Genomic DNA, 16,851 nt, shown 5'->3' with positions numbered 1-16,851 from the left:
ACCTAGGTATGGACGCTCTTTCCGATGCTCACCCAATTTTCAGCAACCCCGATTTGCTTGTGGTCCATGTCTTCTCCAAGCTGGACTGGGGTAGTCGGGATAATGTGAAGAAGGTTTGCAGGAAATGGCGTCTGTGGTGGAAGACCCGCCACCTAGCCCGACTCCAACCCTTTTTCTGTACCAGGGCCTCTATCAACGAGTGGATCCTTAACGACCTCATCTGCAATGATGGCCGTGACTTTCATGCCTGGATCAACAATGACATGACAGTTTATTTTGATGGCTTCCCTCTGCTCTTCAAGGAGGATGTGTAGGCTGTTGTTGTTAGGTTGGGTGGGGGGTATGTGCAGCTAGATGGTTTTTGGGGTTAGGAGCTGCTATATTTAAGTTTGTTCTTATTTTTATTTTTTTTAAGTTTTAAGATGTGAATTGTAGGAGTGCATTGTCACGGTTAAGTAGGTTTTTGTTGTTAAAGTGACAAATCATTTATAATCTTTTGGGATTTGTCACTACCATGAAAATGCTTAGGTTGAAATGGATGGCTTGGCTTGTATAGCCATTTTGTAATGGAACAAATGTATATGTATGAATGAAGCCACTTCTTTTGTTGTGTTATTATTATTATGCACTTATTTTATCATGAATCAAATGCTATGATATGCTTATTAAGAGAGTGCTTATTGTGGCAGAAAATATGGATGAATTAAAACCATGTTTAGTTGTACATGAATTAAGGAGAAGACATGAATTAAGACCACTTTGTATTTCCTGTAATTTTTGTAATTGCTTCTTCTGATTTTTTTTTTAATAGATGCAAGCCTGCAAGGTGGAGAAGATGGCTATGGAGATGAGTATCTATGGAAGTCAGTTTTTTTGGAGTTGTACCAACTATAATTTAACTGATAGATAGATTTCTTGAACAATGGCAAACTTTAGTCCCCTCTTTATTAATGTCAGAATTTTAATTTTCCTTTTTTTTTTTTTTTTTTTGGTTAACCTGTTGTAGAAGGTCAATTATGTGGTGAGTACTCTATCTGCAACTTTTGAAACGTTAGTACCTTATCTGCAACTTTTGGCAAACGTTAGTACCTTCAATTTGTATTTACTCCATAGCTCCTATGGGTTTAGCAAACATATAGGATGAAAAAAGTACCATTACATGTATAATAGGTGATAGGTTATAATATTTTGGGGGGAAATATTCAACGTGTATGACGGTAAAAAGTACCACTACATGCATAATAGTACACAAAAAGTATTATTCAGACAATTTATATTTTAATAGTACATTATACATGCATAATGGTACATTATAATGTACCACTATAGAGTGAACTTTTTCCAAAAGCTTGTCAAATTTACAATTTTCCCTCCTATATGTTTTGTAAACATATAGGAGCTATGCACCTAGTTGCACTCTGAATGTTGTGGGTGTCGGACAAAAGTTGATGAGAGGTTTTGGTGCTATTCTTTGAATGAGTTTCCGTCACATGTAGAGTTGGGCATGGGCCGTGCCGGCACGAGCCTGCCAGAGGCACGGTGGCCCACTTGTGGGCCGTGCCGTGAACAAATTTTTGAAAAACAGGCATGACCCGTCGACACGGCCCATAGCACGGCACGCAGCCTGTGAGGCACAGCTCAATGCACGGCACGACCCGTGCAAAGTTATTGTACAATTTTTGTATTATCGAACCCCGTATAATAAAATAAGCTATAAAATTAAGGCATTCACCAATTATTGTACGATTTTAAATTATCATTATAAATTATTGTATTATCGATTTATCGTATCGACATATAAAGAAATAAGTTATTCATAATTTTTGAGTTATCGGCTTATCGCACTCGTAATTTTTTTTTAATTATATGCATTGTTACTATACTTTTTGTTAAATAATACGCAGTACGGAGTAATAAAATAATACAAAAAACATAAACATAATTCAATAAAATTATTTAAATATACTCATTTTAAAAGTTATTAAAAAAAACATATATCGATTTTTTAAAATTTTAAAAAAAATGGAAAAATCGAGGCGGGCCGTGCCGTGGGCTAGGATGTGTCAAAAGGTGGCCCGACATGAGCCACCCTAGGCACGGCCCGCGTAGGGGTGGCAATTCAGGTCAGCAGGTCGGGTTCGGGTCAGATTTCGGGTCGATTTCGGGTTATGCTTAGAAACTATTAAAAATAGTGTAAAACTTAATATTATTACGAAATATGAAATTTGGGTCAAATCGGGTCGAATTCGGGTTGTTCGGGTTCGGTTCAGGTCGGGTTCGGGTCTCTCTCAGTAACTTCGGGTCGGGTTCGGGTCGGGTTTTCGTGTCGGGTCAGGGTTTGCCAGCCCTAGGCCCGCGATGACCCGGCACGGCACGATGCCCACCTTTAGTCACCTGGTAAAAAATGTTATTCGTATGCCAATAAAAAGATGCAATAAAGTGGCATTTCAAATTGTATACTGATTGATCGCTCTACATATAGCTTCTTCCCTTACCTTTTTCCATGTATAACTATTAACTAGTATTTTGGCCCGGACAATGTCACGAGTAATTATATTTTTTTTTATAATTAAAGTTGTTATACATAGTATGATAGTAATATTTTGTATCAAAATATGACTTAACATACATAACTTGGTGGTAAGACACTCATTTCTAAATTTAGAGGTTGCAAGTTCAAATCTTGTGAAGAACTTTTTTTTTTATTATAATGAAAGGGTACAATGCATTCTTTGATCTTTCATTGATTAGACCCACTAATTCTTGACCCGACCCGGTAACAAACTTGAGTTATTGAGAGAAACTTAAATCTGACCCACTTTGACCCAATTATCGTATGCTGTAATGACCCAAATAATCTAAACCACTCGAATCAAATGACCCAAAATCTAGCACAAATTGACTTAATGATATTTATGCTTGTATTAATGGGTAATGCTCTTTAGAAAATTGTTTAAATTTAAGAAATTATGACAAAAACACTCTAATTACTTTAATTTTACATAGTTTTCAAGAGTGTATTGCTTATATAGTATTACAGTTCTATGTAATATAGGGATGAGCAAAACTACCCGAAAACCCGAAAACTCGAAAAACCAATTCGTGACCGTTTCGAAAATTAGGGTACTCGATATGATAACCATAACGGTTTGGGTACCCGTTCAGATAATTTGTTATCGGGTATGGTTATTGGGTATTATTTTAAAATTAACGGTTACCCGATCCGTTCCGATAAGCATTATTTTTTTTTTTCTCTACTTAAATCTATTTTTTTAAAATCTAAACTCTTATAATAATTTGGTCAAATCATATGATATTGTTGTTAATTAGTAGTAAATTATATCATAATAACTACATAATTAAGTTTAATTATCATTATGATATCTTATTGGATACTCGATAACCAATCCGAAAATCTAAGTACCTAAAATCCGGGTACCCGAGCTTATCGGTTTGAATTATGGATATCACTTTTAGGGATTTTAATTATCGGGTACCCGAATCGTTAATACTAACAGTACGGACACCCGTCCCATCCCTTATGTATTGTATAGCATTTTCCTTTATTAATTTTTAATTGTTTTTAAAGTACATGTACATAGGAATTTCAATTTGCACTAGAGCTCATCCCTTGTGAGTCTCCTTACTCGCCGGAAAAAGGACCGGCGACCACCCAACCACCCACTACAAGGTAATCTTCCTCCTTCTTCTCTCTTCTCTTTTGTCGTTTTTACCAAACAATTGCTGCTGGCGCCTTCTCTTCCTCTTTCCCCCCCTTTTTTTGATGAATTATGATGCTAGATTATATACCAAACCCTAACTTATATGCTTTTCATTCCTTCTGTTTTTCTCATTTTCAATTATCTGAATTATACTCTGTGAATTGATTCATATGGTTGAATTTTAGTTTTCAATCATCTTATTATTCAAATTAAATCCTCGATACCTGTATATTTTAATAAATACAAGTTTTGATTTCATGAATAAAAAAACTATATTTGTAAAATAAGCTTTTAGTTCATTAAAACATACTTGTATAATATAGTATTTCAATTTATTATTATTAGTATGACTGTATGAGATGATTTTTATCTATGAATACTTGAAACTCTTAAGTTTGGGCATAAGATCAGCTTAGTTACAACTTACAAGTACTATTATAATTCTGTTTTTATGCTTAATACAGAGTGATAAACTGATAATCAAATACTGCAATACAATAATTTTAGCAAATTACTCTGTATTAAAATTTCCAGATTTATTGAAAATAGTACTAAGTAGGGAGGAAAAATGTCTAATAGTTGCAAATAATGTGTAACGGAGGTAGTATATAAAGTATTGAACATATATATGGGGCTTTAAGATACTAGCTTTGAAATGAATGATTTCTATGATATGTTTTATACTTGTATCTCAGAGTCTCTAGAATCTAATTCATATTTTGATTACAAGTATATAACACTCTAATTTGATTCTTGATGTATAGAGGTAATAATTTTAAAAGTAAAATTAACTTGAGAATCTTACTTTAAACTAAGTTTAGCTTATATGGCCTCTTTGTAATTTTTGGTTAAATGCCCGAGGAGGAATCTAATTTTCCATTTTCTTTTTAATTATTTGTGGTTTAGCTTAGGAGTGTTGGAGCAAATCGAAGGGTAGAAGACCCCATATAGACACCTCTTAGGCTCTTTCACTAGAACAGTAGAACTCAAGAGTCAAGGCTATTTGTTTTGTGAACTATAAGCATGGTTTAGACTTTAGATCGTGTTACATGCTGCCGGAGTGTTTTTTTTTTTTTTTTTTTTTTTTCCAAAGGGTCTTTTCTGATATTAAAACATCTCCATTTCATGAAAACAAACTTTATTCTATGTATGTGAGTATACTATCGTAAATGGGAATGATTTATATTTGATTTTTACAACCCAAATTTTAATAATTTTTAGAGACGCTCAACCACAGTTGCTCGTGCCTCACTTCAGGATTTCCAAGGGATATAAATTGCATATCCTATTGTGTTCGACTCTTACAAGTGCACTTCCACAAATCTAACACAATTTTCCAAAAGCCCTTCAATTCAATTCAACGATTTATCAATGAACTTACCGGTTGATATTTCATCTAAATGAAATTCAAACTATAAATCTGTTGATAAATTTTTGGTGTGAAATTTTTAAAAATTATGTCCACCAAGCCTGTTTTGTGTAACCCAGCCTGCCCTTAACTCATCTTAAGTCATTTAAAATACCTTGATTCTATGTTGAGTCTTAGCCATTAGTTGTTTAGGTCCTTTAGGAATGTGCATATTTTAGTTATGAGGGCATTTGGTTTTAGTACTTAATCTGTCAAGCACTTGATACCCATGGAAGATTGGTGATTCAGATAGGGATGAATTTTGTAATAGACTAATAGGTGATGAATTCATGCCAGTAAAACCTATAAGAATTTGATTGATTTTTTTTTTTTCTTGTCATTCTATCAAGTTGCATTTTTTAATTAGTAATTATTTTCAATTCAATGTGGTAAAAGATTCATATTTTGAAGAGAGTGTTCCCCTTTAAGGCATTCCTTTCAGGATAGGGCATGTAGCTCACAATGGAGTGTTTGATTTGCTTTCAAAATTCTCAAAATTTCTCACTCCTATGTCTTATTTGGATTGTAGATATTGTCTTGCTTCTTCTGGTCAAATGTGTGCATAATTTAATTAGTAGCATTTGCAGTTTTTTGCTTAAAAATAGTGGAAAATGCATGTACTGAGCATCCTTTATTTGGTGGGGCTATATCAATGATCTTTCCTGCTAGATTCCAGGTTTAACATGCCAAATTTCCCAATTCCTTGCTTTTTATTTAAGTTACCTTTGTGGGAAATTAACAATATTTTGGATTTTAAATTTTGTGTGCAATTTTGGTTTATATATACAGGATTTGAGCAATGTACGGGAAGTTCCCGATCATCAGGTTGAATTCTATTATTATTATTTTTTTTTATTAGTTTTTAGGAGTTCTAAATTTGTAGTGATAGTTTTTGTGGGTGTTTACAAATTAATGGAAGGTTCAATGTGGATTTTGTTTCTGTGTATAGGAAGCGTTTGCTGATCCTAGTCGAGATGAAAGTCTCATTGTTGAATTGTTAGAGCTGAAGCAAGAGGTTGCCGATGAAGGTAGTGCCGTGTGGTTCCTTCAAGACCTTGCTAGGGAACAGGATGCTGAAGGTGGTATGGTGAGTTTGTTAAGTTTCGTGAAATTTGAAAGTTGACCTGTGATGGACTTGTTGTTTTTAAAAGTGAATTAGGATTAGTAGGTGAGAGAATTTCCTTTGATTATATATATGAATATAGAGTCATGATGAATTTAGTGACATTAGAAGCTATAGTTGCTAATGATGCTAGATACATCACTTGGATTTATGGACTGGAATATGCAAGGAATCCGAAGCTGGCAACTTAGCTGTCCAAAATTTGCCGTAGTATATTGCATTGAAGGTTATGAAAGATGGCTTTAAAATCTGACCTGCAATTAGAAAATCCAAGTAGGAGGGGATATACTTTCCACACTGCAGCACTCTTTAACATTGAAGCCACTTAAAGAATGACAAAGTAGCTCATTAATTTCATTGTTAGGGAGAAACAGGTGTCTAAAATGGATATTTTCATATCACCATTAGTTATCTAATTCCCATCCTTAAATTTTGCTAGTGAAATATGCTGGGCCGTGCAGATGAGTTGCTTATAACACAAAGTCTTATGTGCATGTAACTGATACCGATATGTGCTCTTGAGCTGTATCCATGCAGTCTATGCGCCCTTAAAATATAGTATTTGAATTGAATTGTTTGATCTTTGAGTATAAGGAATTCATGCAAGTTTTAGTTCAATAGTGCCAAAGTTTTCAGTGGTTCTGGTATTATTCGATTCTGCTTGTTAATTCCTCAAAATGGCATTAGTGGCTTGTTCATTTTATGTTTTTTTGGTTTATAATCATTTAATCTTTGTTTTCCTAAAATTTTGAAAGTTATTGTTTAATTTCCATTTTTTTAAACTAACAAAATATGTTGATGATTGATCTTGTGTCAAGTGCAGTTGATTGAGCAATCAGGAGTCTTGGAGGTTCCGGGATTGTGCTACGGAAGCACACCTGCTGTCGTCACCAGTGCTGTTGGTCAAATGGTGTGCAATTAATCTATTACTGTATTCACTTTGCTTCCATTTTTAGTTTTAGAAATGATGTCTTCGTTTGTAGGACAATCTTCAAATATTAAGTAACACTTTATTTTACATTTGGTTCAGGACTTCATTCCATTGGTACTTTTGTATGCTTAGTTTTACATGCTCTTTATAGTGTCTGAAAATATCTGATGGGAAATTTGTATTGATCTCTTGCTTGCCTAGTTTTGATTATAGATCTGAAAAACTTTGCGGGCATAGAACTTTTGAGCTTCATTGCTATTGCATTATCATATTTAACTGGGATGTTTTTAAGATTTAGGATCATGGGCTGCAATATTCAGATTCAAGTTGGTTTGGTGATTGTTAATGTGAAGCCCTTCTTGTGTTGCTGAAAATGAAAGACAGGCTTTGTAATCTCTAAGATCTAGGTTGCTAATTTCTAGTTTTGTCATGATTTTGCAGGCCATTTCTAAGGGGCGTCAAGGAAGAGAGGCACAAAATATATTAAGGGTAAGAGATTCTATCATTATAGTTTTATAGTTTATTTCTTTGTCCAATGTCAGTGCAGATCTACAATTCATAAATTATTGACTATTCATTGTGTGCTACTGTGGCCAAATTCAGGTTTATTTGGCCAATCTGCGTCTTAAGGAAGTTGGCACAGATATCTTGATCACTGCCTATGAGCCTGTTGTTATTAGGTAAGCTTGGCAAACCTTCATTGTATATATATTTTTCTTCCACACTCTGGTAGCAGCACCCAATCTCTTTTACTCTTTTAGCTGCATTTGAGCTTATCTACTTAGCTCAAAAATCAGGCAGACACCATTTTTTGCTGAACACCTGAACAAGATATGCTCTCCGATATATACTGATACTTCTCAATAAACCTCAACAGTCAGCCCGCCTTATATCCAAAATCCAAGCACATAACACTATACTGTGCTGCATATGATCAACAGATCATGTATTCTAGTCCGGTTATGTGCTTTTTTTTTTTTTTTTTTTTTTTTTTTTTTTTTTTTATTTCTTGTTGGATGGAACTTCATATATACTGGTTTCACTGTTTCAGACTTTCAGGGGTTTACAAAAATAGTATCTTGAAGGTACTAGCTACTAGTTATATTGGGGGGTAGTACACCCAAATGGGCCAAATCTCACCTCCTTCACTGCCCTTTACTAAAACTAAGCCAACAATTCTATCTTAACTAGTTATCTGGGGGTCTTGTTGTAACTGACAAGAAATTTTCATTTTCAATATTTCAGTCCTTTAAGTGAGAGTGCTAGTACTGTTGGTGCTGGAGTAGTATCGCCCGCTGAACAATCTGGATGTATGCCAATGGCTGAGGTCTTCAAGCTTTCTGTTTCTAGCTTCAAAGTCAATGATTGGAGCCTTTTCAATGCTTAAAGATGTTATTTTTAGTAAATAGCAGTATAGCAGTGGTGCGCTTTTGTGCGAAGTAATTTGTAGTTAGATTTTTGCTACCAGAAGATAATACTTGGAAATTGTCAATCATTTATCTCAAATCTTGTATGTTAAACTAATTGCGACATGTACATGGATTGTTTTGCTCACTCCTTGCTCGTACAATCTAATATGCTAGCTGTGTGTATGTTTTTTGAAACGGGAAAGTAATTTGTAACTTGTGATCATCCTGTCGAAAACAGGGAAGCTCCTATTTACTGGATTGCTGATTATTGTTAGAAATTGACCAGCTCATTGAACTAGTTTGAGGACTATACTGTTTTGAAAATTGTTCATATATACTTGTAGTTGTATTAGTGTTCATATATCAAAGGAGTGAGAAATGATAAAATAAGAGGAAGTATCAAATTATAAGAAATTCCCAAAAGAGAAAGTATAGCTTTTAAAAAATAAAAATAAAAAAGGGACGAAAATAGGGAAAATTAGCAAGTGTAGCTTAAAAAAAACGGAGAGAGCAGTCAGAGCACTATATAGAATTTTTGGATTTTTCACCATATACCATTGAGTTTAACGTTAATTAACCATATAACACCCAAAATTTTTTAATTCACCATATACCATTCAGTTTTAGAAAAATGCACAACATGCCATAATTGACTAACGGACCTTAAACACCGTTAGTCATAAGCCTAATAATGCCATGTGGCAACATATAACTGGTTCTCTTTTAAATTATTATTTAATTTTATAATAATTATTTAACTAATTATCATAAAATAAAAATAATTATTATAAAATAAAAAAAAAATATATAAAAAAATCCGACCACCCAAAGACGTGGCAGCTCAGCGACCACCTTGTCCCGACAGCCCCCGTCGGCACGTAATCTGACATAAACCCCGACATCGACGCGAAAACCCACCAGATGCCCTGTGCCGACGTGGTATCCGGCCAGAACCCCCGTCGGCGCTCTCCCCCTTCCCTTGAACCATCGTCCCCGAACACTAAAACCCCCTATCTCCCTCGAAAAACCCTCCCCTAACCACCAACCGACGCCCAAACCCCTTTCCCCCGCGTCGGCGAACCTAATTCCCCTCCCTCACGTCGCCGCCGCTCAGTTTACTTGAAAACAATCTCCCAGGCCAAGAACTAGAAAGTAGAGAGAGAAATTCCCAAGAACTAGAGAGAGAAAGTGGAAAATCCGATTGAAACCCACAATTTTGATCTTCGATTTTCAGCCCGATTTTAATGGCAAAAAGGAAGAAGGGTAAGGGAAGCAAGAGTTCAAGCTCCAAATCGAAGAAAAAGCAGAAAGCAAGGCAGAATTCTGGACCCAAAACAAGGAATTATACGAAGAGGAAAGAACAGAGCATTGCCTCTGAGGATGTCTCAGTTGAGAGCTGGCTTGATGAAGTAATGGAGAATACTAGCCCTATGAAGGAGGTAACTGTAGGGGATAATAGGTACTACGCAGCGGAAATAATCATGAATCATATTCATATAGCACCTAACCAAGGATCTCATGCACAACACATAAAGAGTAAGAATAATACCTTTGAAGCGTGATTCCACAAGTGATCGAGCAAGAACAATAAGGAGAACAAGAACCCCACGTGTGATTCCTCTACTTAGTCCACGAGCACGGATTAAACCTCCACTAATGCTAGTTAGTTGTGACTGAACGCTTCAATCAACCTTCAACGGAGATCCGAGTCACGAACACACCACACCACCACCCACGCGCCACCACACGCGCCGCCCACAAGGGAGAGTCGTACGGACAGGGAGGAGAGAGAGTGAGGGCCGAATAGGGAGAGAGAGGATTAGGGTTTTGGGATGCTTGGTTGCTTGTGTGACAATTTACTGTATGTCAATTGTTCTGTGTTGCAACCCTAGGCATGGTTTATATTTATATATCATATCTAGAAATAAAACCATGTCAAGTCCAAAACCCATTAGACTCTTCTAATTATCCAAGCCCAATCATCAACATGGTATGTCATGAACTCATGAGGCCCAATAATGGGCCTCTAACTTGTTTAACCCAATACTCTTATGTGTGACCTTGTAGGATCCATTCTATAAGGCTTTGGGCTATTAAGCTAGCCCAAAGATCAATTGTCATATCTAGCACCAAACATTGACGACCCTATAGAATGAACTTATTATCTCCATAATAGTGATCCTTGATATATCTAGTAATTGCACTTATCGAAGACATAACTCCTTCAATCTCCCACTTGTCTGAGACAAGTGCGCAATATTCAAATTTCTTAAGTTAATGTGTGTCGATTTGATAATATGATTGCATCTCATGTCGTGATCATATTAGTCTACAAATCTTTTCTTGAAAACTGAGTGAGAATTACAAAACAAATGATTACTATGTAATCCATTTGAGCACGGCCATGCATTTTTCTGAATTCTCCCTCTCCAAGAGGCCAAGACACATTCCTAATTAAATAGGTAGACTCAATTCAATCTTGTGTCTACCAAAGCTCCCACTCAATTTCTAAAATAACCGGGAAACACCCTTTATAATCTCCAGTTACGGACAGACGTTTGAGTGTACCACAGCTATAACATCCATTGAATGAAATCAATGTTCCACTCATGTCAAAGGAATCCACTAATATATCGGGAAGTTCTATACTTGGACTTCAAAGTAGGTCTATAGTTCAATCATGCATCATTCATGCATATCTATGTGATTGACCGAGCCTCACTATGCTCCTATAGCCCATGAAACTGCGCTATCCAATAAATCTTACATGCTAGTCCATTATTAGAAATCATTTATGTCCAATTTAATGATTATGAACTATGAACTTTAAATAACATATGGATTTTGTTCACCTGTGGGGTTTCATTCACCAGGTCATCAACCCGATGAGCCCATCAATCTATAATTATTTTGGACATTTTATTTAATATTGAAAACCATCATTAAATAAGAGAAATAATAAAATTTCTAATTAAACATAATTCTGCAAATGAATGTATTACATATGTAACTTATTTTTCTCCAAAAATAAATACAACTTCTAATTACATCATTTGCCTCAATCCAGATTCACTAGCATGTTTCTCATGCTTTGGAAGTGGAAGGGGTTTAGTCAGTGGATCAGCAATGTTCTCATCCGTATGAATTTTGCACATCTTGACATCTCCTCTGTCAACGATCTCTCGAATGAGGTAATATTTCCTCTCTACATGTTTGGATTTGAAGTGTGACCTAAGCTCCTTTGACTGAGCAATGGCGCCATTATTATCACAATACAACTCGATTCCCTTTTGAGCACTTGGTATAATATCCAGCTCAGTTAGGAACTTCTTAATCCAAACTGCTTCCTTAGCTGCTTCAACATCAGCTAAATATTCTGATTCTGTTGTAGAGTCTGCGACAGTTCTTTGCTTCGAACTCTTCCAGCTCACTGCTCCTCCATTCAGACAGAAAATGTATCCATATTGTGATCTGAAATCATCTCTATCTGTTTGGAAACTCGCATCAGTATAACCTTTGACAACCAACTCATTTTTGCCACCATATACTAGAAACATTCCTTTAGTCCTTCTCAAGTACTTAAGGATGTTCTTGGCAGCTGTCCAGTGTGCTTCTCCTGGATTTGCCTGAAACCTGCTACACATACTCAGAGCATATGCAACATCCGGCCTCATACATATCATGGCATACATGATTGACCCTATTGCCGAAGCATAAGGTTTATCAACAATACGTCTCATCTCTTCTGTCGTGTTAGGGCATTGAGATTTACTGAGCGTAATGCCATGAGACATGGGGAGAAATCCTCTCTTAGAGTCTTTCATGGAATACCTATCAAGAACCTTATCAATATAAGTTTCTTTACTTAATCAAATTATCCTTCGAGATCTATCTCGATGTATCTTGATCCCCAATATGTATTCAGCCTCTCCTAAGTCCTTCATGGAAAAACAACTCTTCAACCATTCCTTGACTGACTCAAGCATTGGTATGTCATTTCCCATGAGTAGTATGTCATCTACATACAAGACTAGGAAGACAATGCTGCTCCCACTAGACTTCTTGTATACACAAGGTTCCTCTTCACTTTTGATAAAATCAAACTGTTTGATTGCTTTATCAAAACGAAGATTCCAACTCCTGGATGCTTGCTTCAATCCATAAATGGATTTCTGAAGTTTGCATACCTTTCTAGGATTTTCTGGATCTTCAAAACCCTCAGGTTGTATCATATACACTTCCTCCGTCAAGAACCCATTCAAGAAGGCGGTTTTTGACATCCATCTGCCAAATTTCGTAATCGAAAAATGCAGCAATCGCTAGAAGAATCCGAATGGACTTAAGCATGGCTACTGGGGAAAAGGTTTCATCATAGTCAATACCATGAATCTTTCTGTATCCTTTTGCAACCAGTCTTGCTTTGTGGATGTAGGCATTTCCATCCTTGTCTGTTTTAATTTTGTAAACCCATTTGCAACCAATAGGTTTTACCCCATCAGGCAAGTCAACTAGGGTCCACACTTCATTTTCAGACATTGATTCCATTTCGGACTTCATGGCCTCAAGCCATTTATCTGAGTTGGGGCTCGCCAAAGCTTGCTTGTAGGTAGTAGGTTCTTCATTCTCCAGTAAGAAGATTTCAGAATCCTCAGTTATCAGAACCTCAACAAACTGTTTGTTTCTGATTCTGACAGACTTACGTGGGGTAGGAGCAACAATAGAAATATTCTCTCCAACTCTTTGAAGATTTTCGCAAGAACTAGGTTCAAGTGGGACTATAGGAGTCTTGCTAGTCGAATTAGCTTGCTCCGACGCATGATTAATCGACTCATGCGCCCTCGCCTCTGATGTGGTGTTATCCACATCCATTTGTTGCTCGTCTCGAATTTCTTCGAGAACCACTTTACTCCCACTTGGCTTTCTAGATAGGAATTCCTTTTCTAGAAAGACACCATCGCGAGCAACAAACACTTTGTTATCTTCGCGATTGTAGAAGTAATACCCTTTTGTTTCTTTTGGATAGCCCACGAAGAAACACTTGTCTGATTTAGGTTGTAGTTTATCACCTTGTAAACGTTTTACATAGGCTTCACAACCCCAAATCTTGAGATAAGACAACTTTGGAACTTTTCCAGTCCATATCTCATATGGTGTCTTCTCAACTGCTTTGGACGGGCTTCTGTTTAGTACTCTGGCAGCTGTTTCTAATGCATATCCCCAAAATGATATGTGAAGATCAGTAAAGCTCATCATGGACCTCACCATATCAAGTAAAGTCATGTTCCTCGTTTCTGACACACCATTCAACTGTGGCGTTCCTGGAGGAATTAATTGTGAAATTATTCCACAATTAATCAAATGTTCATCAAATTCTTAGCTTAAATATTCACCACCACGATCTGATCGTAATGCTTTAATCGTCTTCCCAAGTTGGTTTTGTACCTCATTCTGGAATTCTTTGAACTTTTCAAATGATTCCGATTTGTTCTTCATTAAGTAGACATAACCATATCTACTTAAATCATCATAAAAGTAATGAAGTAGTTAAACCCACCCCTTGCTTTTGAACTCATTGGTCCATACACATCCGTATGTATGAGTCCCAAAAGATCACCAGCTCTTTCACCTATACCCGTGAAGGGTGACTTAGTCATTTTCCCAAGCAAGCATGACTCACAATTTTCAAATGATTCATAATCAAATGAAGAAAGAAGTCCATCCTTATGTAATTTCTGGATGCGCTTTTGGTTTATGTGACCAAGCCTACAATGCCATAGGTAAGTAGGGTTTGAACCATCTGTTTTCTGCCTTTTATGATCAATATTGTAGACATGGGTTGTATATTCTAATACATACAAACCATTAATTAATTTGGCGTTGGCATATAACATATTTTCTTTCGAAATAAAACAACACTTGTCTCTTATTTCAAATGAAAATCCTTTAGAATCTAAAACAGGAACTTAAATAATGTTTTTAGTTATTGTTGGTACATAATAACAATTATTAAGCACCAAAATAAGTCCAGAGGGAAGTCTTAAATGATAGCTTCCAATAGCAAGTGCAGCAACTCTTGCTCCATTTCCTACTCGAAGCGTTACTTCCCCTTTTGCCAACTTCTTACTTTCTTTAAAGCCCTGCACGTTATTAACGATGTGAGCACCACATCCGGTATCAAATAATCAAGTGGAAGATGAAGTAAGATTAATTTCTACAACGAAAACATCAAGTAACTCTTTACCTTCAGTTTTCACTGGTGTATAGTGGGGACACCCTGGTGTATGGCATGGCCAACTACCGCAAAAGAAGCATTCGCTTCCTCTCCTCTTTAGGAACTCCTCAGCATGGTTAAGAAACAGATTGATCAATGTCACCGAAGATCCCTCATCATTATGAGTGAGCTTGACAATGTCAAAACCATCATGGAGTGAGAACAAAATAATATCATGAGCAGAGTCATCATCGATCGGTTTCCCAAGGACATCCATTTGATTGAACATTTCAATCAATTCCCTTACATGGGCCCTTACTGACAGACTAGGCATGAGTCTTTTAGCCATTATGGACATTGTAAGCCTCATACCTTACACTGTCAGTCCAGGAATAGTAAATCTGAGGGATCGAATTAACGACCTCTCTTACATTTTGATCATTTATGCCTCCACTTCCTAGTGCTCCTATGCCACCTCGACAGATAGCACGAAGACATTTGTACAATATGGTTAGCTCATAGTGCCTGAATCTTCTTTTCCAACAAGTTGGAATAGATTCTAAAATAAGCTCTCTGATTTTCTCTGCAGCTGAAACAATTTCAGCATGCCTTTCAGCTCCATACTTTTCTGTGTATTTGCTCTCAACAGGAATGTATAAACGAGATTCAAGCCCATGGCTTGTGAGAACATTTCTCAACTCCTTTTCCCATTCCCTGAAGTTTCTGAGATTCAGCCTTAAGTTAAGTTTTATTGGTAAAATTGTGTTGTCGTATAAGTTATTCATCTACAAACAAAAAACAAAACGAGGAAAATTCAATAATTATGTTTAATAAACTTTTAAAGTACCATAAGCGATTATAAAATTGGTAACTTTAAAACATTCATTCAATTTAATTGATCCCTATTGAATAGAATGATTCCAAGATCCTTTATTTGTGCAATAATTGACCGGACTTTGGCCCTACCATCAACTATTACATTTTCAAGGTGAGTAAACTCTTTACTGATTATAACTCTTTGTAATTCTTGGTTGAATAATTAACCATCACATGCTTAATTATTACCCTTAGCTTCAAGGTTCTAAACTCTTTAGGTAACCTTGTTGAGTGTAACCAATCAAAAGTGTAAAATTTGTTTTACCCCCACTCCCCTAAGATATAGTATGACACCCTGCTTTGGCATGACCCATCATAAATATCAAAGGTTTCATCGAGTTTTTGATTGGAAAAGCTACCTCAATATTACTGGGACCTAGATTCATTATGTTGTGATTATTTAGTGAACTCCAGCGCATCATCAAACAACATAAATAAAATATAACATGCATAATCTACTAATGCATAAATAAAACATGACATAGTATGACCCCTTAATCCTAAGAAAACTAATAAAGCAAAAACTCCCACTTGAACCTTCATGGATCTCATCTATCTTGCTCCTTTGGGCCTCCACTCCATGGATTCTTGGATTAACTGCAACCTGTAATTCTATTATATTCTATCTACTACTTAAATAAAATAAAATAAATTACAAAAATACTTAACGGTACGCAGACCGTATTTAGATTACAAAAATACGAAACGATGCGCAGATCGTATTTAGAATCTATGGGCCATACTAGTCTATATAGAAATATATAACATCATATATTATAAAATGCCATATAATAAATCACTCATCATGATTTCCTAAACTACAACATCGAATGTTCACAGTAAAGGAAACATGGCTCCTAAAATATCTCATATCTTAATTAATTACTGTAATTAGATAATATCATATATTATTCATGACCAATTATAAAATATCACATATTTTAATTTAGGTATGAGATAAAATCAAATCTTATTTTAATTATGGAAGATAAATCATATTTATCTTCCATGATTATCCTAACTTTTAGGAGATTCTATCCTAATTACATGCCAATCACATATTTTAAATCAATTAATATCCTAAAATAATTATTAGATAATCATATTATTTAATCAATTATTATCCAAATAGAATCTTTTGCTCCATAATTATCCTATCTTAACAAAATTA

The 16,851-nt window shown here is 35.7% G+C and overlaps 1 protein-coding gene across 1 annotated transcript; it reads left to right on the top strand.

Annotated features, from left to right (window-relative positions):
* The first annotated feature begins 3,584 nt into the window (after nucleotides 1-3,584).
* On the top strand, nucleotides 3,585-8,842 carry LOC110704176 (probable ran guanine nucleotide release factor). The gene is made up of 8 exons (XM_021881961.1): nucleotides 3,585-3,691; nucleotides 5,718-5,806; nucleotides 5,920-5,955; nucleotides 6,080-6,217; nucleotides 7,077-7,163; nucleotides 7,626-7,673; nucleotides 7,788-7,864; nucleotides 8,430-8,842. Exons 2-8 carry the CDS (start codon nucleotides 5,783-5,785, stop codon nucleotides 8,569-8,571), a joined length of 552 nt encoding a protein of 183 aa, XP_021737653.1. The 5' UTR covers nucleotides 3,585-3,691; nucleotides 5,718-5,782; the 3' UTR covers nucleotides 8,572-8,842.
* The last annotated feature ends 8,009 nt before the right edge of the window (nucleotides 8,843-16,851 follow it).

This window comes from Chenopodium quinoa, unplaced genomic scaffold (genome assembly GCF_001683475.1).
Source record: "Chenopodium quinoa cultivar QQ74 unplaced genomic scaffold, ASM168347v1, whole genome shotgun sequence".
Classification (NCBI taxonomy): Eukaryota; Viridiplantae; Streptophyta; class Magnoliopsida; order Caryophyllales; family Amaranthaceae; genus Chenopodium; species Chenopodium quinoa.
This window is presented reverse-complemented; position numbering and strand designations above follow the sequence as displayed.